Source organism: Callospermophilus lateralis, unplaced genomic scaffold, assembly GCF_048772815.1.
Source record: "Callospermophilus lateralis isolate mCalLat2 unplaced genomic scaffold, mCalLat2.hap1 Scaffold_83, whole genome shotgun sequence".
NCBI lineage: Eukaryota > Metazoa > Chordata > Mammalia > Rodentia > Sciuridae > Callospermophilus > Callospermophilus lateralis.
This window is the reverse complement of record NW_027516368.1, coordinates 3,072,764-3,100,198: the sequence shown is the minus strand read 5'-3', so window position 1 is coordinate 3,100,198 and position 27,435 is coordinate 3,072,764. Positions and strand designations below refer to the sequence as shown.

The following is a 27,435-nucleotide window of genomic DNA, read 5'->3' as shown; positions in this document are numbered from 1 at the left end:
TAAGATAGAATTTCATTGGAGTTTTGATTTGCATTTCTCTAATTCTAGAGATGTTGAATGTATTTTCACATATTTGTTGATCGATTGTATGTCTTCTGTGAAGTGTCGGTTCAGTTCCTTAGCCCATTTATTGATTGGTTTGTTTTTCTGGTGTTTTTATTGTTTTTTAATTTTTTTTTAGTTGTTCATGAAACTTTATTTTTTAAATTTATTTATATGTGGTGCTGAGAATCAAACCCTAGTTCCCTCACACATGCCAGGCAAGCACTCTACCACTGAGCCACAACCCCAGCCCCTGTTGTTAAGTTTCTTGAGTTTTTTATATATCCTGGGGATTAATGCTCTGAGGTGTATGTGTGGTAAAGGTTTTCTCCCATTCGGTAGGCACTCTTCATGTTATTGATTGTTTGATGTGAAGAACCATTTTAGTTTGAATCTTTTTTATTGATTCTTGCTTATAGTTCTTGTGCTCTAGAAATCTTGTTAAGGAGGTCAGTTCCTAAGCTGAGATGGTAGAGTTTGGACCTACTTTTTCTTCTGTTAAATGCATGGTCTCTGTTCTAGTGCCTAAATCCTTGATCCACTTTGAATTGAGTTTTGTGCAAGATTAGAGATAGAGGTTTAATTTCATTTTGCTTCATGTGGATTTTCAGTTTTCCCAGCACCATTTGTTGAATAGGCTATCTTTTCTCCAGTGAGTATTTTTGTCACCTTTGTCTAGTATGAGATAACTGTATTTATATGGGTTTGTCTCTATGTCTTCTATTCTGTATCATTGGTCTATGTGTCTGTTTTGGTGCCAGTGTCATCCCATTGTTTTTTGTTGTTGCTGTTATGGCTCTGCAGTATAATTTAAGTTCTGGTATTATGATGCCTCTTGCTTCACTTTTCTTCCTAAGGATTGCTTTGGCTATTCTGGGTCTCTTTTTTCCAAATGAATTTCATGATTGCTTTTTCTAGTTTTACAAAGAATGTCATTGGAATTTTAATAGGAATTGCATTAAATCTATATAATGCTTTTGGTAGTATGGCCATTTTGACAATGTTAATTCTACCTATCCAAGAACATGGGAGATATTTCCATCTTCTAAGGTCTTCAATTTTTTTCTTTAGTTTTCTGTAGTTTTCACTGTAGAGGTCTTTCACCTCTTTTGTTAGATTGATTTCAAATATTCTATTTTATTTTTTGACGCTATTGTGAATGGGGTAGTTTTCCTAATTTCTTTTTCAGTGGCTTTATCACTGATATATAGGAATGCATTTGATGTATAGTTGTTAATTTTATATCCTACTACTTTGCTGAATTTCATTCATTAATTCTAGAAGTTTTCTGGTGGATTTTTTAGGTCTTCTAACTATAGAATCATATTGTCGGCAAATAGTAATAATTTGAGTTCTTTTTCTATTCGTATCCCTTTAATTTCTTTCTTCTGTCTACTTGCCCTGGCTAGTTTCCAGGATTATATCAAATAAAAGTGGTAAAAAAAGAAGGGTATTCTTGTCTTACTACAGTTCGTAGATGGAATGCCTTCAGTTTTTCTCCATTTAGAATGATTTTGGTCTTGGGTTTAGCATGTATAGCTTTTACAGTGTTGAGATTTGTTTCTACTATCCCTAGTTTTTCTAGTGTTTTAAACATTAAAGGGTGCTTTATTTTGTCAAATGCTTTTTGTGCTCCAATTGAAATGATTATATGATTCTTCTTGAAGTCTATTGATGTGATGAATTACATTTATTTATTTCTGTATGTTGAACCAACCTTGAATCCCACTTGAATATGATGCACTATTGTTTTAGTCAGTTTTTTTATTTCTGTTACTAAAAGATCTGACCAGAACAATTTTAAGAGAGGAAAAGGACTCATGGTGTTATTTGAGGGCTCATCGTGTTTAGACGTCTTAGTCCATAGAAGGCCAGCTCCATCCCTTGGGCTTTGAGGTAAGGCAGAACATCTGGAAGAAGAGTGTGACACAGGGAAGGAGTTCACATAGTGATCAGGAAACAGAGTCAGAGACTTCACTCTCCAGATACACAATATATACCCCATATAGAGACTCCACTCTCCATATAAAAAATGTATACTCCATAGCCATCCCCCCAATTCCCATCTCCTCCAGCCATACCCTGCCACTTCATTTAATTCCTATCGGGGATTAATTCACTGATTAGGTTAGTCATTTCTCTTCTGAATCTTCTTGCATTGTCTTATGTGAACTTTTGGGGGATACTTCACAACCAAACCATAACAACTATATTTTTAATGTTTTTATATGTAAGTTGCCAGAATTGTATACAGAAGTTTTGCATCTATGTTCATTAGGGATATTGGTCTGAAGTTATCTTTCCTTGATGTGTCTTTGTCTGATTTTGATATCAGGTGATACTAGCTTCATAGAATGAGTTTGGAAGAGTTCCCTCCTTTTCTGTTTCATGAAATAGTTTGAGGCTTATTGGTATTAATTCATCAAAGGTCTTGTAGTACTGGGTAAGAATCTTTTTCGTCCTGGGCGTTACTTAAATGGTTGGCTTTTGATGACTTCTTCTATTTTATTGCTTGAAATTGATCTGTTTAAATTGTGTATGTCCTCCTAATTCCATTTGGGTAGCTCATTTGTCTCTAGAAATTTGTTGATGTCTTTAAATTTTTCATTTTTATTGCAGTATAAATTTTTAAAATAGCTTCTGATTCTCTACTGTATTTCAACAGTATCTGTTGTAATATTTTTTGTCATTATGAATTTTAGTGATTTGAGTTTTCTGTCTTCATTAGCACAATTGAGTTTATCAATTTTATTTATTTTTTCAAAGACACAAATTTTTGTTTTGTTAATATTTTAATTGTTCCAATTATTTCAATTTCATTTATTTCAGCTCTGATTTCAATTATTTCCTGTCTTCTACTGCTTTTGGTGTTGATTTGTTTTTCTTTTTCTAGGGCTTTGAGATCTTATGTTAGGTCATTTACTCATTGACTTTCCGTTCTTTTAATGAATTTATCTTAATAGTGTCCCAGAGATTTTGACAAGTTGTATTAGTTCTCATTTATCTCTGGTAAGTATTTTAAAAATTTCATCCCTGATTTCTTCTTATATCCATTGGTTAGTCTCTAGGTGTTGGAGTTTTTATTTTTTATTGTATCAATTATTTCTAATTTCATTCCATTATGATCTGATAGAATGCAGGGTATAATCTCTTTTTTATTTCATAATTGTTGCTTTGTGGCATATTTTAGAGAAGAGTCTGTATGCTGCTGAGAAGAACATGTATTCGTTGATGGATATAATACTCTTTATATGTCTGTTAAGTATAAATTATTGACTATATTATTAAGTTCTATAGTTTTTTTGTTTAGTTTTTGTTTGACGATCTATCCAGTAGTGAGAAAGGTTTGTTAAAGTCACTCAGTATTATTGTATTATGGTCTATTTAATTCTTGAAATTGAGGAAGGGTTTGTTTGATATATGTAGATGCTCCATTGTTTGGGGCATAAATATTTAACGTGTTATGTCTTGTTGATGTATAATTCCCTTAAGCAGTATGAAATGTCTTCTTTGTCCCTTCTGATTAACTTTTGGCTTGAAGTACACTTTATCTGACATGGGGATAGAAACCCCTGTTTGTTTACTCAGTCCATTTGAGTGATATGTTTTTTCCCGTCCTTTCATTTTCACTGTGTGGATGTCTTTGCTTATGAGGTGAGTCTCTTGGAGACAACAGATTTTGGGGTTTTGTTTTTTTAATCCAATCTGCCAATCTATGTCTTTTGGGTTTATTAGTTTAGACCATTAACATTATTTTTGAGATATGATTTGTGTTCCCAGTCATTTTAGATTATTTCTACTTTTTAATTTGAATTAATTTCTTCTTTGATTGATTATTCCTTTTGTATGGCTCCTCCCTTTGTTGATTTTTGACTTTTTTTTCCATCTTCATGGAATATTTTGTTGATAATGTTTTATAGCACAGATTTTCTAGTTATGAATTCTTTTAACTTTTTTTTTTATTATGGAAGGTTTTTATTTCATCTTTAAATCTGAAGTTTTATTTTGTTAGATATAAAATTCTTGGTTGGCATCCATCTTCTTCAGAACTAGGTATATATTATTCCAGGACCTCCTGGCTTTGAGGGTCTGGGTTGAAAAATCACCTGAGATCCTAATTAGTTTCCCTCTATATATAATCTGATATTTTTTCTCTCATAACCTTTAAAATTCAATCCTTATTTTCTATATTTGACCTTTTTTTAATGATGTGTCTTGATGTGGATCTGTTGTGATCTTGTACATTTGAGGTCCTCTTGTATTTGATTTTCCATTTCATTCTTCAGATTTTGGAAATTTTTTCATATTATTTCATTGAAAAACTGGGCATTCCTTTGGTTTGTATCTCTATGCCTTCACCTATCCCGATAAATCTTAATTTGGTCTTTTCTTGTTATTTCATCATTCTTGGAAGTTCTGTTCATGGTTTCTTACCATCTTCCCTGTGTAGTCAACTTTATTTTCAAAATTATATATTTTGTCTTTATTGCCTGAGGTTCTATCTTCCAAATGGTCTAGTCTATTGATAATAATTTCCATTGAATTTTTAATTGGTTTATTGATTGTTTCATTTTGAGGATTTCTGGGGTTGTTGTTGTTGTTGTTGTCATTTTCTGAGAATCTCTGCCTCTGCAATGATCTTTTACCTCCTCAAATTTATCTCTGATTTTATTCCCTATATCATTCTTTATGTACCAGGTCAGTCTAATATGTACATTCTAAATTCCTTTTCTACATTTCTTTTACTGTGTTGTCTATGGGTTTAATTATTGGATCATCTTGGTTTGTTTGGGCCACTTTGTTCCATTGTTTTCTCATGTTGTTCTTATGTCTGTCCTTCTAGCAGTGTGGATTTCAAGCAGTACAGTGTCTACCCTGTATTTTAATAGTGTCCCTGAAGATTTCTAGTACCTCGCCTTTAAGGAAGAGACAAATAATAACTGCACCCAATACAAACAATATACAGCCTTAAACCAAATAGCTCCTATTAAGGCATCCACAGTTTTATTCCATTAAACTGAAATGGTGTGTTCAATTATTGTCTACAATATAAACATTAAGTTTGCAAAAAAGTTTACAGTTTCCATTGGTGGACAAAGAGAGAACAAAAGTCATGTAGGGTGTGATGTTTATGAGGAAGGATCAGAAAAGATAGAAGTTAAAAAATTATAGGAAGAATGAAGGGAGGACTTTAAATAGAGGTTGGGTGTTAGCAAGAGAAAAGTGAGAAAGAGAATACAAGGAAACAGATAAATGAGATGGGAATATATATATAATTTTTTAAAAGAAAATAATAAACTGTAATGTACTATTCAGATATCCCAGTCCTCAATAAAATGATCCATGAAAAATACTTGGTTTCAAAAATGGTAGACATGTGAGAGAAGAAAAAAAAGGAATCTGGATGAAAAATTGAACACTTTTTTTCCATTTGCTGTTCAAGTTTCTCAGCTTCTCTTCTGTGCAGTTAGGTCTGTTGTCTGGAATTTGATGCTAGCTCTACCCTCAGGGTAGTTAGGGTTGCTAGGGTGAGAGTATTAGTCCTGGAAGCGGAACTACTAGAGCCAAGGTGTAGGCTTAGGTACGTTCCAATCTCTTCACTGCGTGCCTATTGTTCTGAAGATTTTAAGTCATCACACCTCCAAGGCTCAGCAATTGTCTGTCCACATTGGAAGACCATACCTCGGGAATCTCCTTTAGGTTCTACACATGTGATGTAGGAATCTGTTCTTAGCCCACTGCTTTGCCTGCAGACCCCATGAACCCTGGTCGTCATTTGGTCTCCAAACTTGATCTCTTCCTTTGCCTGTCCTTTCAAATTCACAGTCAGGCACTTCTCTTCCAGCCAGTACTGCAAGCAGCTGATTGGATGGGGAGGGAAAAGCCAGGTGGGTTTCCTTGATCAGTATTCTCCTGTGTAAATGTCCCTCCATGCTTGATTTTCTCCAGTCACTTTGGAACACTCTCTATCACACAGCATGGGTTTGCCTTGCACATTTTTGGGGCCAGACTTCGATCTGCCAATAATTGACTCACCTAGCTGCAGGACCCCAGCCACTGCTTCACAAGGGTTCTTTCTGCTGTCCTCCATGCATGCCGCCAAGAAAGCTGGTGGCTTCCCTCCTGTACACAGATGCTGTGCAGCACAGCTTACTGATTTTTTTGTTGTTGTTGTTTTTTGAGCAGTATCTCTGAGCTCTTAAGCTCTCCATACCGCAAAACACCTCTGTTTTCCTAGGAATGGGGATTCCTTTATTGCTTTACTACATTCACATAGGGATTATTCTGGTTTGTACTTCCAGCTATTTTACAGCTCTGGAGCTGGGGATCTTTCCCCCTTATTTTATTATACAAGATCTCTTGAGTCCATGATCTGTTTTGAGTATCCAGTATTAAATTCCAGTTAAGTCCTTCCTAGTTCTGGACCATTCACCCATCTTGTTGAAAAAAGTGACCTTTTTGCTTTTCTTGGTTCACTCCACAGATCTGTCAGGGAAGCAAATACTTTATTCAGCCATCTTCCTGCATTTCCAACCCCTTTTTTTTTTTGAAAGAGAGTCTCACTAAATTGCTAAGGCTCATCCTGAATTTTTGATCCTCCTGCCTCAACCTCCCAAATTTCTGGAGTTGCAAGCACACACCACTGTACCTGGCTCTTTTAATATATTTAATCCAATATAATCTATTCTATATTATTATATGTTTTGTGTCTGTGTAATTTAGATATCCATGTAATATGAATAATATGTATCATATATCTTAGGTATATAAGTAGTGTGTAGTATCAGTGTATATAGTATGTTATATTATGTACACTGTTGCTATATAAGCATATCTAAGATGTTATTTTTAAAAGAATTATTAAAAATGTTTTTTTACATAATAAATTTTTTATCATACATTTATACTGAAATTCATTAAATGACATAATATTCATTGTTACTTTTAATTGGAAAACTTAGTCAAAAATGTTTTAAGTTACAATACTTGTAACCCTGGGGGAACTATCATTTTTGTCTCCCCACTGCCTCAGTACACGTTATGCATGGTAGAAACTTTGGATAAAACACACAACACTAATTTTTTTATACTTTTTTATTTATATTTAGCTTCTCTGTTGATTCAGTGGTAATTAAAGAATCTGATGTACAGAAATCAGTAGTACATCCTGGAAGTTGTCTAAAAAAGAATATTGATCATGCAATAGAGGTATGTTATTTTTAATCTTCATTTTTAAACAGTTATGTACACTGATACTTTTTCTTACTATCAATTTTATGTCTTCAGTTTTGTAATTATGTAGTAAATATTTGGCTAAGATTAAGCATAAATCATGAGGATAATACCTTATGTAAAAGATCCAGAATGTCTATAGAAATATTTTTCATAGCATAGGAAAAACACAGAGAAAGTTAAATTTGAGAATTTTCCTCCCCTATTACAGTTTAAATTTTTTCTTTGTAACATTTCTTTATGAACTGTGTAACAAATCAGCTTCAGTACCATGGCCAACATAGTCTTTTCTTCCCATTATGGAAGCGGAGGGTATCTTCAGAATGGTGTATAGGATTCCCTAAAATCCAAGGTGCTAGGGCTGGAATAATGGATCAGGCCATCTTCCAACAGAAATAATGATAGAAAAAAGCTTTTTTTACCGTGCTTGCCACTGAACCACTCTCTGCCTGTCCTCGACATTGTATTATTCAAAACTTTTTTCAACCCCCAACTGCATCTTCATCTTCACTAAATAATTCTAAATTCTAGTAAAAATTAAAATCACTGACTATTGCCCATTCTCATTCTGGATATTAAGAAGAGATATGAGCCACACTCGTCCCTTATTAAATGTCTGTTGGATGAAATTCAAATGATTGGTAAATAAACAAATACTATCATGTTGACAGTATATCTACATTTCTAAAATTAGATTTATTTTTTTAATTGATAAAAATAATTTGTATGTGGAAAATGGTGTTCTTTTAATAAATACCAAGAAGAAAATTTGCTCATGCTTTCATTATCAAACATAGCCACTTGTTAACATTTTACCTATGTCTTATTAATTATATTTAAGTATCCTTAACCCACCCTAGAATTTATGCTAATAATTACAGATATGTAAATATATTTCTCTCTTTGCATCTTTAAGTTTATAGTAAGTGTAATTATTTTGTAGGATTATTAGATTAAATGTTTTTAGTTAAAAGATAACTGAAATTTATTTTTATTTGAAAGTGTCCAAAAATAGTGATATTTTTGGAATATTGACTACGTCCTTAAAATTAATGGTATAAAATCAGTGTAAATTGTCATATTTCACCCTTCAATTTAGTTTTCTAAGGAATGTGGAATGAAACAAGAAACAAATATGGTTAAATTTTTGGAAAAACAATACCAAGAAAGATTAGAAGAAGAAATAGCTAAGGTAAGTTTATAGTTTATCTGCAAGGTTTTCTTGGTTTATAGATTTTCTTGATCTTTGAACTGTCAAAAAAAGCATGGATTTTATTGATGGTATGTACTTTGTTTTTATTTGTAAGTTTCATATATAGTCCATCAAACATGATGTTATAGTTAGAAAAGTTTTGCTTGTTTTATTTTAAAAGGCAGGCAGTAAAACACTTTGATGTTAAATTTATTGAAAAATAGCCTATCTCTGTATCACTTTATCAGAGGATTTATTTTTGTTTTTAAAACTATGAGGCCAGGCTTTTTTCTAATTCATATAATTTTGAGTAATGACCCACTTTTTAAATCCAGCTGGTATTTATAAATCTAATCCTTTTTTGTTTGTTTGATTGATTTCTTTAGGTCATTGTGTCAATGAGCGTTGCATTTGCTCAACAAACTAAACTATCTAGGCTATCAAAGGGAAAAGAAAATACTATGTCATCAAAACAAGCACTTACTTTCTGTCAGCAAAATGAAAAACATTATTTTAATGAAATGAAATTATCTCAGGATCAAATTAATCTTCAGACCTCTGATGCATTGGACATGAAATTTAAAGAAGAATTTAAGCCACTTAGTAAAGAGTTAGGAGAAGATGGAGAAGTTCTATTACCAAACAGTGATCATCTTGATGATATAATAGAATCAGAGGTCCACCAACTAACTATTTCAGAAGAAATGTTTTCCAAAGACAAAACATTTATTGTTAGCGAATCTGTAAGTATGCTTCTTTGAATATAAAAAAGAAAAACTTATAATAATATCTTCAGTTTAAAACAGTAGCAATAATGCTGATTAATAGAGAATGAAAGTATGAAGTCCAGTCTTGACTTTAATGTATTTTATTAATTATAAGGTATTTGATTAAGTGAAACAATATTGGTGTGAAGTATAAAATAAATCAGGTCATAGTATTCTTGGTTGTCTTATGGACATAGTACATGTTAAGTTCTCATTGTAAATTATACCTGTGTTAATTTTATTTAAACTAATTGAAGATTAATTATATTATAACTAGGTAATACCTGTGGCCAAATGATTTGCTCAATTAAATGTAAGAACATAAAAGGAAATTGCTACGAATTCAAGAAGACAATTCAAAGTATCTTATTATCTATATGCTAATTCTTTTTTCTTGTTAGTTGAGGATCTGTTACCCCAACGAATTGCAGCCTTTATTAGAAAACAATAAATTCTACTTCTTTTAAAATTATCTGAATTTCAAATTTATTTTATGTGTTCATGATAGATATATCTTGTTCAGAGGAGTATTCAAATAAAACTGTCAGCTTTTTATGTAATGCAAAACTTGTGAAATGTTTATGAAAACTAATTTAGCTGTAGCTGTTCAAGGCAGAATGATTTTAATTAGTATCATAAGGGATTGAAGTATTCATAGAACCTATTGACTTGTCATGAGTGTGAGAAACTCATAAATGTAAAGCATTTATTTCCAAATAAAATTTATTATAATTTTTCTTTGAATAAGCAGTTTTCTATAATACGGTGATGACCAATGAATAAAAATTAAATAGGCAAAATTCCTTATATTTTGTGAACTTAATTTTTAAAAATATTTTTCTAGTTGTATATGGACATAATACCTTTATTTTATTTGTTTATTTTTATGTGGTTCCCAGGATTGAACCCAGTGCCTCATGCATGCTAGGCAAGCACTCTACTACTGAGGCACAACCCTGGCCCTATAAACTTTGCGTGTGTGTGTGTGTGTGTGTGTGTGTGTGTTGTTGTTGTTGTTTATATTATTTCCCCATTATAAAATATCAAGAGATATAAAGGAGTTATAACTTCATTAAGAGAAGGGGCTAGAGATGTAGCTTGGTGGTAGAGCACTTGCCCAGCATGTGTGAGGCCCTGGGATCAATCTCTAGTATGGGCGGAAAAAAAAGTGGATGGGGTGGGGGTTGGAGGGGGTGGATAAAGTATTTTGTTTTTCTCTGTTAGAATTAGATTTTAGCTAAACTATCTTGTAAGTAGCTGTTTCCTTTTGGAAAATAACATATATGGTGGTAATAAATTAACTTCATGTTGTTTTGGAATTATAAATAAGAAAAATACTTTTTTAAAAAAAGTGATTTATGGGCTGGGGTTGTGGCTCAGTGGTAGAGCGCTTGCCTTGCATGGGTGAGGCACTAGGTTCGATCCTCAGCACCACATAAAATAAATGAAAAAAGGTATTATGTTCATCTACAACTAAAAAATAATTTTTTTTAAAAAAGTGATTTATGCTTTTGTTTAATAATAAAACTAAAACTCAGATGCTTTATGTTGTTAATAGAATTGTTTTCATATTCAGTTAAAGTATCAGTGGTGACTAATTACCACAAAATATGTTATGATTGAGTTTTTTGCTTGTGTTTTTTTCCTATCAAAGATTCATGGTAAGATGTTGACATCAAGCATGGATGCTTCTAGACAAATGATGTCAAACGAAGAACAGTTGGAAGATATGAGGCAAGAACTTGTACGACAGTATGAAGAACATCAACAGGCCACAGAACTGTTGAGGCAGGCACACATGAGACACATGGAGCAGATTCAAGAAGAGATTAAGAGACTTAATAGACAGTTAGCCCAGGTATGGAATTTTAGAGTCTCTTTTCTCCTCAATTGAAATAATGGTATTTTTTATGTGGCTTTTTTTTAAGTCAAAATTATTTTTCCTAGATACAAATAAATTACAAATACTTAACATCAGGAAGTTCCTGGGATCAACTTTAGACCTTGTTAGGCACACCTAACTCAACTGATATAATGTGCATTATCATTTTATTTAACTGCCTTTCAGACACTGGAAATGTGACTACAATATAAATTTAAAAATTCTATTGACCATACATAGCTAAAGCACTTTGAGAGTTTTAGAAATATTATACTGAGGTACTTGAGTATACAGTTGCTGACATTCACTTTTTCAATGTTCATTTGTAGTTCTGTGAGTCTACCAATTACCATCTCCAAGGCTTATCTTTATCTATCTTTAATCCATCTTTTTAATCATGAATGGAAATCTTCTGAAGTAATCTGTTTCTAGAACTCTCTCCAAGGACACATCTCTTATTGATTAGAGAAATTCAAATTTATATAACATTCTTTTCTAAATTTAAATATCTCATGGTATTTGGGAGCTATATTCTTATCAACTGCTATATAAAATATACTCACAACATTATTGCAGAAAAGCAAGAAATATTTACATGAAAGTTCTTATGAAAACAAATTTATTGAATTTAATTTTGAAAACTAAAACGTGTATTTTTTAAATATAAAATAATAGGGAAATTGATATTTGAGAATAAAATATATCATTTGAAAAATCAGTTTGCAGGGTTGGGGGTGTGGCTCAGGCAGTAGCATGCTCACCTGGCATGCGTGCGGCCCGGGTTCGATCCTCAGCACCACATACAAAGATGTTGTGTCCGCCGAGAACTAAAAGATAAATATTAAAAAAAAAATTCTCTCTCTTTCTCTCTCTCTCTCTCCTTTAAAAAAAAAAGAAAAATCAGTTTTGCTTTTCTTCATTGCATTTTGTGAATTTGTTCTTCTAAAATTTCAATGCAAAAATTGACAGAGAAAATATTACTCGAACTATACAAATTCCTGAATATTTAAGTTTAAATAACTTTTTTTCTAAAGTTGCGAATTTTGCATTGAACTTCATATGTGCCTTTTAATCCCTAATAATGAAATATGAATCATAAGGTAGAACCAAGGTCTCTTGGTCCCAAGGGGTTAAAAGAAATCTGCTTGATGTTTCTGCTTTTTACCTCTATCGCAATCAATATTCTTCCATGACCTCTTTTCTTATTTAGAGATCCTCATTAAATAACAAAAACCTGGTTTCAGAAAGAGAAAGGGTGCTTTTAGAAGAGTTGGAAGCACTAAAGCAGCTGTCTTTTGCTGAAAGAGAGAAGCTGTGTTGTGAGCTGCACAGCAGCAGTACGCAAACACAGGTAGTATTGACTTTGGTGCATTTAGGAACAGTAGATCAACAATGAAGTAGGATTTGTTTGTCTTTATTGTTGGTAGGTGACGTATTTTTATAGTTACTGAGCTTAACATATTGGTGATCACTTAGATATAAGGTAGGTGGAGTCAAAATGCCTTGCTTTCTGTTTAAGATAATTTGAATCTGGCATTGCTGTAGGAGAAACTGTTGTTCTACCAAGGAGCAACCTTTATTGACAACCCTTATTGCCACACTATGTAGAGTATATTAGTTTGAAGCCATTAAAACATTTTTCATCTCTACACTTGAATGTTTTATCCTTTTCTTGATACTGCTGATCTCTTGATAAATTGTAGTTAAATATTATTTCAAGCACTTTCTGGTTCACATCATACCAGTACAGAAGAATGATATGCTGTTTTTAAGATGACAGGTTTTCTTTCTGTCTTGTCCTCTCTGCCGTTGCACAAACTTAAACAGAATGAAAATGAAAACCAAAGGGAAATTGAGGAACAGATATTGAAAGAAAAGGAAATGGACAGAAAACCTGAAGATGTACCTCCTGATAGTCTGTCCAGTGAAAGCTATACAAAATGTGTATTTTTTCAGTGCAAAGTCAATTAAAATGGTTGTTCAAATGTAATAAATTTTATTCATCCTGATTTTTATCTTGTATATGTGTATTTTCTTAAAATGTCAATCAGTTATTAACTTGCATTGCCTCAAAGAAACTTTTTAAACCAGAAAATTAAGTATTTTATGATCCTCTTTTGAGTAGTTACTGATTCACCAGCCAAGGGAAGATTACATGATAAGGAGTCTAAATTTAGGAGACAGTCATATGTGCCCAGCCATTCCTGCTGGAGGTAAATTATTTGAATTGGCAGCAATTTTCTGGGGAATACAATAAACAGGGTCAACTTCCTGAGAGCTCTGATGTTCTCACTGCAGCTGTGAGAGTTGGGGCCACTCTGCCCTCTTCCTTAACCAAGGTCTCAACCCCCTTGATTGAGGCAGGCCACCGAGGAGTATGGTTCTCTATTTCTTTGTCTAAGTCTTGTAGTCCTGATGTATCCAGTGCAGAAATTCCTCCATAACCCATAGGAATTCATGTGTTTTGACTTTTCAGTTGCAGCAGGAAGTCAAAGACTGGAGTGCATCACACGCTGAGCTCAGTGAACAAATCAAATCATTTGAGAAGTCCCAGAAAGATTTACTTGTAGCTCTTAATCACAAAGATGATACTATTAATGTAAGTTTATACTCCAAATACATGTTTCATCTCATGAATTCTCCTGAAATCTTCTGAATTACAATCGAGAGTCTTCCAACCTTTTGCTTCTTTTCTAGGCTTTAACTAATTATATCACACAGTTGAATCGGTTACAATGTGAATCTGAATCTGAGGATCAAAATAGAGAAGATGAGTCAGATGAATTAACCAACGGAGAGGTAGCAGGTAAGATCAGTCTCAGGGAGGTTGAATCCTTTTTTTGCTTTCCTGTCTTTAATTAAGTATTTATACAGATGCCACTTTTCAGCTGGCTGATTTTCTTCTTAAGCTTCAGGGTTGTAGACACATATCACTGGATCTATAGATATGTCTGTTGCATTGGCAGAGGTGGGTTGCTGGGGTATAATGTAGCAATAGGCATGTGAAGAACACTGACCTTTTCTATCCCGTTGAAAACTAGTAAGTACACTGCAGCTACAATAGTCACATCCTGTACAATACTTAGAGTGTTGAACATTGTACAGTAAGAGAAATTTATTTCTTAACTTATGCAGATGATAGTTGATTTTGATACTCATCATCTCTATGGGTCTGTGGTTTTAAGGTCCACAGTCAGTCTTAAGAGTCTGGAGGTAGTTGGAACCATAAACTAAGGCTGTGAGAACAGAGGCTAGAGACTATCAGAAAGCTAGAGAGAGGGAGTGTAACAGTGTTTACTGATGAGGAAAATATTTCCAGATGTTTTCTCCAAAGTTGGATATTGCTTACATAGCAAGTATTTCAAACCACACCTGGTAGTAGATTCAGGGAGAAAATAGAGGATTGAATCTTTCTAAATAAGACACTTACTTGCCCAGGTGAAAATAGATCTGAGAGAGAAGAAAAGCTTTTATCTTACAAGAATAGCATAGATAACATTTTAGTTGTGCAAACTAGAAATTCACCTTTTGTTTTGTTTTGTTTTTAAGACAGACACAGTACTTTTATTTATTTTTATGCTGAGGATCAAACTCAGTGCCTCACACATGCTAGGTGAGCACTCTACCACTGAGCCACAACCCCAGCCTGAAATTCACCTCTCTCTCTCTCTTTTTTTTTTAAATCTAAGCTTGCAATTCTCTTAAAAGTCATTAGTCTAATCAGTTTAGTTATTTAATTGATTTTTTTTTCTTCTGGTGTTTGAACACAATCATTATTTAGTTTGGGGAAGTTAGGAGAGTATAGAGTTAAAAGTAAGGAAAGAAAAAGCTAAAGTCTTTTGTTTTTTAGGTGATCGGAATGAGAAGATCAAAGATCAAATTAAGCAGATGATGGATGTCTCTCGGGTATAGTTCTTTGTAAGAGTCCCATAGTGCCTGTGAATTCTTCCTGTGCCTCACTTTTAAGAATACCTCTCTTTTCTGCAATTTTTAGACACAAACTACAATATCAGTAGTTGAAGAGGATCTAAAACTTTTACAACTTATGCTAAGAGCCTCGATGTCCACAAAATGTAATCTAGAAGGTGGGTTCTTCTTGAGAAGAAATTGCCATGTTGGAAAGACTTAAAATTTTATTGGAAAGATAAAGAATGGCTTCTTGCTTTCATGCTTCTTACTTTTCTTGGCACTACTCCCTCAAACAAGTTCTTAAGTCCTTGTACACATATAGAGATAAGCTGTTTTATCCTTTACAGACCAAATAAAGAAATTAGAAGGTGACTGCAATTCACTACAGTCTTCTAAAGTTGGACTGGAAGAGGAATGCAAAACTCTAAGGCAGAAAGTGGAGATTTTAAATGAACTCTACCAGAAAAATGAGATGGCACTACAAAAGTAAGATTTTCATTGTTTGTTATTGTTATCACTGTGTGAACTAATAGATAATTTTATCTTTTCTTAAGATTATTTACAATTTCTTCTAGTTGTAATAAGTAGAGATTTGTCTTTTTTCCTTTGTGTTTTGTTTCCTATAAGTTGCATTTTTCTTTCCATCGTCAGTCTTAAGAGTCCTGAGGTAGTTGGAACCATAAACTAAGGCTGTGAGGACATCGTAATCAATTGTCAAATTCATATGAAGGCAGGAAGTGGTAAAAGTCACTGATGTGGAAATACCTCGCAAAGTTCTAGACCCTTTCTATGATCCCCCTTTTTATTTTAATTACCTTTCATTGTGATCAGTTAAGTAATTCTAATGTTTTGAACTTGTATCTCTAACTCTGGACCTTTAAAAATACTGAGTGATTTGGAATGACATGTTTTAGTAGAATAAAAACTTCAAAAAGGAATAATATTTACTTATTGATGGTACAAGTTTTGGACTTGAATATCTCAGATGTTCACACAAAATTGAACTGTGGCAAGGACCTTAGGAGTTATGATTACAGAAGTACTTGTTTGTAGAATATATTTATATATTAATCTTCTTAGTGTGGAGCTAGTTATTTTTTGAAAGTTCATTTGAAGTTTTTAATCCACAAAAATACTTGGATTCTCTAAAAATAGGTTGTGTCAGATTTTATTTGTTTGCACCTGATTTTACTCTTCGGTATATATATATATTTATTTATTTATGTATTTATTTATTTATGTATTTATTTATTTATGTATTTTTTATGTATTTATTTATTTATTTATTTATTTTATATATCTTGTAAAGCAAAGACAGACCTTCTTACAGACCTAACTATTTTTAGGTAGTTTGACTTCTGTTGCCTAATTAATGCATTAAATATTGAAACCTTTCCATTAACTTTTCTAAAATTCTGTGATCTCCAAGCGACCTTTTTAGAATCTCAAATTTTTGTTCAGGCCAGTTCTAAATTCCTGGCCTGTTTCAAATAAACATTTCTCATTTTATCACTTTTTTTTAAAAAGAACACTTGTTTTCTCTGTCCCTGCTAGTAATCTGAATGACCTAAATGGCAATTAATTTTTTTGTAATGCAGTTAAATTGTAGCACTATTTTTCTCAACTCCTCCAAAATTCATTCAGTCTTCATCTGTGGTTTTTACTCTTTTTACTCATCCCCAGGTACTATGTTAGTTCATGCCTGTGTCATCTTTTCTGTTTCTAACCTAGATCATCTGTCTTCATTCTCCATTTTTTATATTTGTATATAACTTATTTCAAATTCTTAGTAGTTTTCTCTGTAGCCGTTGAGTGGACTTTCTAAAATATAAGTCTGTCCATGTCAATATGTGCCTGTGGTTTATGAAGAATTTGCTTTCTATTTGATGACCTGTTCTTTTTTTCTTCCTTGTATCTTTTTAATAGTTTAAATATTTTTAATTATTTTCCTCATCCCCTGTATAAGCTTGATGTAATCATAAATTATAATGGAATTATAATTATATAATTATAATTTTATTCATCTTCTCATAATTTAAAGGCCATGGTATATATTCTGGATTTAACAAAAACCTGACATAGATTAATAGGTTTATTATTTTTTTTATGGGCTTTAAGTAGCTCCTGAATCAGATAACTGTTGTGGCATTGTATGTTAGTACTTCATATACTGTGAACTCCACAAGACATTCATTCAATTTATACACATATTTAAAGTTTCTGTAGTTCTGCATTCTACACTGTTGGTTTCTTATTTGAAATTATTTTCATTCTATTTGAACATTGTCCTTTAATGATAGATTTGATTAGTGTATCAAAGGTAGTACAAGGATAAACAGAAAATAGTATTTTATTCACTAAATATTGCTACCTTTATAATCTGTATTAGGTTCACATGAACTTCATGATTAGAGTTAAAACCAGTTTCCATTTTTAAAGGATCTTTCTTTTGGCTACTGAATTTTGACTGTTACTTAGTTTTAGCAATTTAAAAATATCCAATTAATTACCATCTGTTTTAAATTTTTTCTTTAAGGAGTCCATTATCATTGTTGTTTCGTCTTATCCCTCTTCTAGTTTCTGTAGTCCTTTCTCTGTTTTTTTAACAGTTGTATTGGGAAGTGCCTAGGTGTAGTTTTCCCCACCCCACCCACTTTTCCTCTTGCAGTTATGTTGCTTGGGACCATTAAACACTTCTTGAATTTTCGAGTCTTTTTCTAAATGTTGATTTTACCTCATTCTCTCTTCTGATTATAATAATGCATATTAGAATTTGATTTCCCCTGCCTCCTACATTCTGGATTTACTTCTTCTGGATATTTTCTTCTGACCTGTGTTAAAAGCTCTAGGATTTATTTCACTTCCCAAATCTGCTGCTAAAATCATTCATTGAGTTTAGGATTTTAAAAAATTCAGGGTTTAAAATATTATTTTAGTTGTAGATGGACACAATATTTTATTTTTTATAGGATTTTTTTAAGAGAGAGAGAGAAAGAGAATTTTAATATTTATTTTTTAGTTTTTGGCAGACACAACATCTTTGTTTGCATGGGGTGCTGAGGATTGAACCCGGGCCGCACGCATGCCAGGCAAGCACGCTACCGCTTGAGCCACATCCCCACCCCGACACAATATTTTATTTATTTTATGTGGTGTTGAGGACTGATCCCAGTGCCCCACACATGTGGGGCCTGTGCTTCACCACTGAGCCACAACCCCAGTCCTATTTCAGTACTACAGCTCAAACCCAGGACCTTGAGCCATGTGCTCTACTATTGAGCTACCTCCCCAGACTCCTTGCTCTTTCTCATAAGGGACTAGGGTCTTACTGCTTTCCAAGCTATCTTTAATCTCATAATTCTGCCTCTGCCTCCTGAGTATCTTTGACTGTAGGTAGGTCACCACACCCAACTATTTCTTGGTTTTATAGTTTCTAATCCTTTGACAAAATTCATAATCTTTTTTTTTCCTCTTTTGTGGTGCTGGGGTTTGAACCCAGAGCCTTGTGCATGCAAGGCAGCACTCTACCAACTAAACTATATTCCCAGCCCTGAAATTCATAATCTTGACTTTACTTTTTTGACTATATAAAGCACAGTGATTTTAAAACATGTGCGGATAACCCCATTAGCTGGTTTCCTTTTCTGTGGGATTTTTTCTCACAGAATTTTGTCTTATGGAGTACCTGGTCAGTTTTGATTGGCCAACATTGTTGTGGTAATTATAGATGAAATTTGAGGACTAAGACGAAGTTGTCTTCTTATAGAAAAGTGTTGAGGTTACTTGAGTAAGATTGTCACTTTAAACTTAGTCAGCAATTAAGATAATTCAAAAATGACTTGTCTTTTCAATGTTTCAGTATTGTTCCTTTTGGATTTTTTTGCCTGTTCATCACTTAAGTGTGCAGTGCTTTCTAATCTAAACTCAAAGGCTAGGGCATTTATTAAGGGTCCCTTTATTGGTAGCCTCATGTTTCCTCAAAGCCCAGGAAATTAATGAAGGCTTGGTTCAGACTCATATCTTTGTGTTATCTTCAATAGGAGAAAAGTACCTTAAAGTGCCAGCCTTACTTGTAATTCTGAGATTCCTTTTTCTAATGGATCTTGGCCACATACATATATCTTCACTGACTTTTTAGCTTGGATCCCTTCAAACACAATTTTATATTCTTATAAAGATGTTTTGATTGTTCTTAGTGCTCTCAGACTAACTCTTTGATAATTGAAAACAAAATTCTCTCTGTCCTTCAAGATTCAGTTTTCTCCATATTCCTTCTTAAGCCAGTGGGGAAAATTATTATATTCCTTTAAGCATCATTTATACCTGAAACAGTGAGCTCTTTTATTCTTTAGCATCTTACAAGGTAACTAGTATATTATAGCCACTCATAAAATACTTGCTGAAGAATTAAATGAGAAGCTATATAAGAATATATAATCCCCTTTTTCTATTTGGTATCAGTAATCCTTTTTTACTGTAGTTCTTCTGATTTATGGAAAATTAAGTTTCAAGTTAATTATCTTTTGAATTGGAACTATGGCTAAAGTAGTACAAGGATAGCAGAAAATAGTATTTTTTAAATCATTAAATGTGGCTACCTTTGTGTCAGTAGATGAACATCTTGAGTTTCATGATCAGAGTTAAAACTTGTCAGTAGATAATACTCTGATAGTGGGTCAGTTTGGCTTCTTTTTCTGGTTGATAGACATTATCAAAACTCAGATTTGTCTTTTTGCTTAATTTACAATTCTAAAGTGTGAAAAATGTTCTGTGGTTAATTGCATAGCTAAAAGACATATTCTAGAAGATTTTTTCTTTGACTGACTATATGTTTATTATGGTACCATTCTTGGATTGAGAAAAGAGTTCCTCCATGACAAAGATATACTTAGTGTTCTACCCATGGCAGAAACAAGAAAAGAATTATCCCCTGCTTTATCCTAATATGTTTAATTATGTTAGGTTGATCAGTCCTGATCTTCCACATTGAAGTAAAGTGAATTTTTATTATCTTACACACAGGAGACTTGCCCTTGGGGTACATGTTGTTTTCACATTTATTTTATTTACTGGTAAGTAGAGAATTAAGAGGAGAAGTTAGAAAATGTAAGTGATTTGCCAGAGTTTGATTTATGAAATTGCAGGTTTGAATTCCCATTTTATGTGCCTAAGCATTTTATAGAATTGTGGGAAGTGATATTCACAAAGAGAAACTTTTGATTTGATAACTGGCTTTATTTTAGGAAACTGAGTCAAGAAGAATGTGAGAGACTAGAAAAAGAGCAGCAGCTGTCAGCTGCAGATGAAAAGGTGATTTCCGATGTACAGGAAGTTAAAAATTACAAGTGAGTTCAGTTTCTAAAGGAGGGTGTCAATGTAATGAATTAGTGTTAGCTTTCTTTTTAATCTTTTTTTTACATTATGTAGATAGAAGAAAATAGCATGGAAGTATAAATAACGAGAGGATATGAACACATTCAATTCACACAGGAGAAAAAATAAATTGCAACTTAACAAATGAAAAATGTTAACAAAAATTTACTTGTACCCAATGGGCAAGACCATAGGGAACTTGGTCAATGCAAACAGTTCTGGGGGTTTTGTATGTTGTAGTAATTCTTAAGAAATCAGTTTGCTGTGTGTTATATCAAGACCCACAAAAGTGTGGCATTTGATAGACCTTGGAAATCTTCTATGGATATAATTTGAATAAAAGAAAAAAAGTTTTAAGGAGGAAGATATTTCTAGCAGAATTACTTGAGAACACACTATTGAGAAGTTAAGGAAATTATAATTTATCAATTCAGAATCTCTAGCAATTAAATGATAAAGAAGTTATTAGTATTAGGTTTTTATTTTATTTTATTTATTTATTTATTTATTTATTTATTTTTGGTGCTTTACTACTAAGCTACATCCTTAGACCTTTTTTTTTTTTTTACTTTGAGACAGGGTCTCAGTTGCATAGGTTCCCACTTAATTGCTGAGACTGACCTCGAACTTGTGATCTTCCAGCCTCAGCTTCCCAATCATTGGGATTACTGGCATGTGGCATTGCACCTGGTCTGTACTATTAGTTTTGATCACACTGGATTCATATAACTATAGAAATGTTTTTCTTATGTATGATAAAAGTCTTTAAAAGTATAGCTGATGGAATAAAGAGAAAATGGTCAGAATGTTTCAAATTTTATTCAGTTGTTGTAATTCTTAGGCGGAGAATTGAAGAGATGGAAGAAGAATTACAGAAAACTGAGCGCTCATTTAAAAACCAGGTAGTAATTAATACTGTCCTGTAGTTGCAGAATTCTTTGATATCTAATACAGACAATTACAGGCTATAATAATGAGTCCCTAAAAACGTTTTTTTAATGTGTTGTCTTTTTCAGATTGCTATGCATGAGAAGAAAGCTCATGATAATTGGGTAAGATTTTTTCCCCCTTTTCTTTATTTTTTGCATAGCCTACCGCAACTGAGTTTGAATATTTTTTCTTTAATAGCTCAAAGCTCGTTCTGCAGAAAGAGCTATAGCTGAAGAGAAAAGGGAAGTTGCTAATTTGAGACAGAAGTATGTGATTTTTGTGTCTTACTGTATGTTTTATAGTGTTTTAAGGTTATGCTAGATATTATTTAGGATTGCTGTTTCATAATTCAACCCATTCTTTCTCAATATTCAAGACTACTGGAAATGACCCAAAAGATGGCAATGCGGCAAGATGAACCTGTGATTGTAAAACCAATGCTGGGGAGACCAAATTTACAAAATCCTCCTCGGAGAGGTAGGGGGCACTTTGTAAAAGGAGCTATTTTATTTCTTGGTGCAGAATGTATGTAAATTACTTTTTATTTCTGTGTGTAATGGTTATGAAATAATCTGAATGATTTGCTAAAGCGGGAGATGTGGGGGTTGGTGTCTTGGAGAAGGCTGCCTTAAAGTAGTAACACGGCATTGTTGTCTTTAGGTCCACTGAGCCATAATGGCTCTTTTGGTCTATCCCCCGTGAGTGGTGGAGAATGTTCCCCTCCACTCACAGCAGAGCCAGCTGGGAGACCTCCTTCTGCTACTCTTAATCAAAGAGATATGCCTAGAAATGGATTTGGTGAGCATTCACATGTTGCTTTATAGTAAACTTCTTCAAGGTTTTGGTTTTTTTTCCCTTTTGAATATTCTAATGAAAACATAGAATTTGGGCCTGTACAATATATAGAAGATAATTTCTTACTTTATCTTAGTGAATGTTTTCTGTAAAATCTGTTCTAGAATAGAAAACATTTTTTTTTTCCTGGAGGTCCCTGTATTGTTTTTTTCTTTTAAATTTTACACTGTGAAGTGTACACCTTTATCTTTAAATTAAATCTCTATGGTGTTCCTTTCCCAAATATTATAAAAGTAGCCTTAAACTTTATGTAGCATACATATTTCCAATATGAAATACTGAGTCTTATTTCCAATTCCAAATAGGACTGTAGTCTTGGTAAGATTGGAAGTCAGGTTATACAGACTAAAGAAAAGCCAACCAACACATACTTCAAGTCTATAGCTTAAAGTTTAGGACCAGTACGTATTAATTTGCTGTTCTATAAACCCAAGGCAGTTTTATTTTACTTAAGTCTCTTCATAAATTGTGATTTTCGTATTGGGCAACCCATTTTTTATAAAAAATATTTTTAATTGTAGATGGTGTGGTGCTGAGAATCAAACCCAGTGCCTCACACATGCTAGGCAAACACTCTACAACTGAGCTATGACCCCAACCCCTGGGCAACCCATTTTTAATGTTGCTTTCTAGTTATTGTTGAACCCTGACCTGTCCACCAGTGGTTTATTTCTTCTGAAAAATACATACAAGGGCTCTGATCATTCTTTCCCAAGGGTCAATGGATGGACCTTTACCTCGTACTCAATGGTCTTCTGAGGCATCTGGGAAACCCGTTGCCTCTGGTAAAGAGACCAAGTAATTTCAAAGAATCTGTAATTGTGGATGCAGGATTTTTATTCTTTTCATGTTAGAATAAGTCTGAATCCATTCTTTGATCTCTTACAGACCCAGGATGTGGTCCAGCTCACATGAACAGCAACTCCAGAAGTTCTTCTCCAGCTAAGGTGACGGATGAGGGCAAGGTAAGTTCTGTAGTTACTGTGAATTACGTGGTCATGCAGGAACGTGTTGCTTTCCTACAGTACTTGCTCTTTGCTTTATCCTTCTTTGTGTTCTATTTGTACTATCCCATTTGTTTTTTAAAAAGCAAACTGTTCCCCAAGAACCTGAGACCCACTCAGTTTCTACCATTACTTCTTTGACTGAGCATCCAGTTGGAGTAAGTACTTAGAGGTTGAGAACTGAATTGGGTTTTATTCTGTGCATTTCTGGGAAGGATATTCAGAGCATGACACTGATCTTGTTTGCTTTAAACTGCATGCAATTTTGAGCTTACTTTTCTCCTTAACTTGGAAATGTGGCTTAAGTGTGTACAACTATAATGAACTACAGAATGTAAAAAGTTATCACTCTAACTTTATATGGTGTTTTGTGTTGAATGTTCTAAGGCAAAGTAAATTCATTATAAATTATATAATTCATCATTTTTATTTTTGTTTGGAAGAATGCTATTTAAGAATTCCTCCATTTGAGCAAACCCTATTTTGAGTGATTTGAATTAGATTGGTATCAGATTTTCTGAAAGTGAAATACTGTTTCAGTGCAACAATGATAATCTGAAATGACCTCTTGAGCCAGTCCCAAGCAATGGTCTCATTTGTTCACATAAGTGCATTCTCTTGTAACTGTGTTGCTATTATATCTGGTAGGTCTTCTGCAGCTCTATAATAAAATAAATTTTTAATTGTTTAGTTTCAAACCCACTACTCATAGGAAATGATAAATCAATATCTCAAATGGTGTACAGTAAATGAAAGTAAATATTAAAGCCTTGTCTTCCTAATTTGTGTATATAGCATTGTGTTGGAAAATACTTCTCAAGTTCCAGTGTATACATATTCCAGGAACATACATCTCTGGAGCAATCTAAGGGCAGCTTAGATAAGACCCCCAAACCCCTTTGTAGTAGAAGATTTAAAAGAGAGCAAAGACCTGTTGTTAGAGAGGAGTAGAGGTGGGAAAGCATGGCTTAGAGGCAAACCTGGGATTGAGATCCTTTAATATGCAGTGTGGCCTTCAACAAATTTTGATAATTCATTTGCTTTTGTTCCCTCTTATTTAAAACAAGACAGTCTACTTAAAGATCTCAGAGGTTGAATAATATATGAAAGACGTACTGAAGATACTCTGAATTGTAGCTATTATTACATGGGTAGAGAATGGATTTTTCATTTTATTCTGCTCATTCTTAATATGGAAGTAATGAGCTACTGTGATGAAAGGGAAGTGATGGGGATGGGGGGAACTCCCTTTGAAATAGGTTGTAGTGAATACAGCATGACATACTGGTCAGAAATCACCTCTGTTAATAACCTCTGCCAGTCCTCTTGCCTTTCCCTTTCCTGTGCAGATATAATCAGTAACAAACTGCTCCCTCTTGTGGAATCCTTCTAACTTCTGTAAGCTGTCAGTGGGAATACACAGGAGGGGTGGGTAGAGTTTTGTTGCACTGATGGTGTTCTCTGGACAGGTGCCTGTTTTGGGTTTTAGCTTTTATCGGTTTTGGTACTTTGTCTTAATACATAGGAATTTTAAAACTGTTAACTGCTTTCAAATCTTAAATTGCAGGTTAATATGGCTATGAAAGGGCCCCCTCCTATCTCAGGGGTACCCTTCATGGGCCCCCCTATGGGACCCCCAATGGGACGGCCTCCACCACCTCCCTTTTGGTATGGACCGCCATTTCAGCTCGGTGGGCCTTTTGGGCCTCGGCCAATTCCTCCACCATTTGGTATGATGATCTGAACAGTAGTGATTGACTTATAAATCACATTCATCTTTCATTTCTATTGCTTGCTAAAACAGTTGGTTGCTATCTCAGGTCTTAACAATGAAAGGATACAGCTGAGTACATTTTAACTTTTCCTCCAGTTTTCTGGGACATATGGGACACTACATAATCTTATACTGAGATAGGCAATAGCTATCTCATAGACAAGGATAAGGGGCTATATAGAGAAAAGCCAGAAATATTACTTCTGCAGATGTTTGTTGAAAATATGTTGATATGCACTGCAATAGATGGAAAGGTGGATGAGACACATGCCATAACTTAAAATTTTGTCACAGATATGAAAATCCTATAGCATAAAGTTTGTAATCACCCATAATGGAAGCATAAGCAGTAGGTTATAGAATATAGAAAAGGAAAAGTCAAACCCTCCTTACCTTGAGAAAAGTCAGAGGGAAGTGTTAAAGAGGAGGATTTAACAGTGACCTAATAAATGTTGCTGATTTAATTAGGTGACTGTGGAAGGCCTTTTCCAGGAGGGCATGCACCTTGATTCTGATGGCATGTGTAAAGTCCATGCTGAAATACTTCATGAATTTTTAATGGATTCAGTAATAAATAGTGGGATTTCCTTTTATCAAAATTTCTTTGATGTAGTAAAGTTCTTATTTCATAATCTATCATCTTGTCATGGTAATATAGTACTTCCAAATATAAATGGAGCTCTTGTGAGATAGAAATAATTCTGCAATTATATAGTAGGGAAAGAAAACAGATAAGCCTGGAGCTAGGTAGAGCCATGTTTAAATCCTTAATATGTTGCTTCATGGCTAGTTGGCCAGGCTATAACCTAAACTTGTTCCATTTCAGTTTGCCTCATCTGGCAAGTCAGGATGTTCACCAGTTGATGTTCTAGGCTTGGGAGAAATTAAAGACTATATTAACATACTTGAAATCACCCAAGTTCAGAAATTTCTGGGTATTTACATAACTTCCTTTTTATTTTCCAGGTCCTAGTATGCGTCCACCAATAGGCTTCAGAGAATATGCACCAGGTGTTCCACCTGGACAATGGGATTTGCCTTTTGACCCTCGTGATTTTTTTCCAGGACCTGCACCATTTAGACCTTTAGGCTCATTTGGCCCAAGAGAGTACTTCATTCCTGGTGCCCCATTACCACCTCCAACTCATGGTCCCCAAGACTATGGGCCACCACCTGCTGCAAAAGACTTAATGTCTTCAGGCTTTAAAGATGAACCTCCACCTACACCCGATTCTCAGAGTAGTGAGGGCTGTTCACAGGCCTTAAAACAGGGCCCATAAAATTAACCTCTGACACTTAGTCAGAAAGTGGACTATGAACTATTCATTGTGTTGAAGGATTATTGGCTTGAAAATATAAAAGTTTATTTTAAATGCCTTATGTTTTTAGAATGAAGCTGCCTTGGCGCAGTATACATTTGGAGCCAAAATATTTTCCCCCTAAATATCCCCCACTTAAACTAGAGTATCCTTCCAACTTTAAAACATGCAATAAGGAATACCTTTGTTTTAGTTAATGTAGCATATACAATTGCTAAATGATTTAGAATGTCATAATTATGGACATTTCCTGTGGAAATGCTTTAAGAACATGTATTTCCATTATCCTATTTTTAGTGTATTCCAGTTGATAACAGAGAAATGGTGTTTTATAACCTTGATTTTTCTCTTTAAATATCTGGTCACAGAGACTGTTACGCTAAAAATGTTTACTCAAAGATCATAAACTTCATTTTCCTTCTTGCTGAAGTTCTTTGTTGTAATATTTCATAAAAAATTGTTTATTAATATTTCCCAAGTGTCTGTTGATTCATTGGATCGTCATGAGACTTTGTGCCATTGGGGAAGCATGTAAACTCACTCTCAGAACTGAAGATGGTGACTTGGCAGCATATTTCCTGTTGCTCACTGTTAAGGAGGCTGAACCTTGGTCAACTGTGGACTTATACAGAGGAATTTCTTTTACTTGTGAGAAGTCTTGTGGCTCTATTTTTGTAGCACATTCATGTACTTTTTTCTAACCACTGTTCATGTGAGAATGGTTTTCTGAAAATGAGTTTACATTAGTAGCAAGAGTTGTTTGGCCTGAAGTTCTACTGCTTTTGCCATTATTGCATTATAACAGTAAAATATAGGGTGGTATGTTGTGTCTATAAAAAGTAAGGAAATTAACCAACAATAAAAATTAATTTAAAAAAAATAATAAGGAAATTTCTTTAAAAAAAATGTACACACACACTCTTCTCTTTCCCATACCTTGCCACTGATTTTCAAGGAATATGATAAAAAAAATTAGAAAAGTATAATCCTCTGAGAAAGAATGAATGAAACTCTAAGGCTTATAATGTCTTTAATCAGCAACTATGGGCTGAAATAAATTCTTTTTTTTTAACAGATACTCAAATATATTTTATTTAAAAATCAATTAAAGCAAGTCCTGAATCTGTAACTACTGTCTTTAAAACAATGTTCCTA

General features: G+C 33.6%; 1 protein-coding gene and 1 long non-coding RNA gene across 2 annotated transcripts in view; both read left to right on the top strand.

Annotated features, from left to right (window-relative positions):
• The window catches only part of LOC143641037 (A-kinase anchor protein 9-like), a 60,245-nt gene extending 46,473 nt beyond the window's left edge, over positions 1–13,772 (top strand). The window contains exons 11-17 of the mRNA XM_077108478.1: positions 7,152–7,251; positions 8,375–8,467; positions 8,854–9,210; positions 10,889–11,092; positions 12,327–12,467; positions 12,944–13,060; positions 13,593–13,772. Coding sequence (XP_076964593.1) covers positions 7,152–7,251; positions 8,375–8,467; positions 8,854–9,210; positions 10,889–11,092; positions 12,327–12,467; positions 12,944–13,060; positions 13,593–13,772 — 1,192 coding nt within the window. The remainder of the gene's footprint in view (positions 1–7,151; positions 7,252–8,374; positions 8,468–8,853; positions 9,211–10,888; positions 11,093–12,326; positions 12,468–12,943; positions 13,061–13,592) is intronic.
• A 7,659-nt stretch (positions 13,773–21,431) lies between these two features.
• On the top strand, positions 21,432–21,754 carry LOC143641054 (uncharacterized). The gene is made up of 3 exons (XR_013155222.1): positions 21,432–21,450; positions 21,527–21,594; positions 21,705–21,754. It is a non-coding gene; the product is annotated as an uncharacterized LOC143641054 (long non-coding RNA).
• Positions 21,755–27,435: the final 5,681 nt, after the last annotated feature.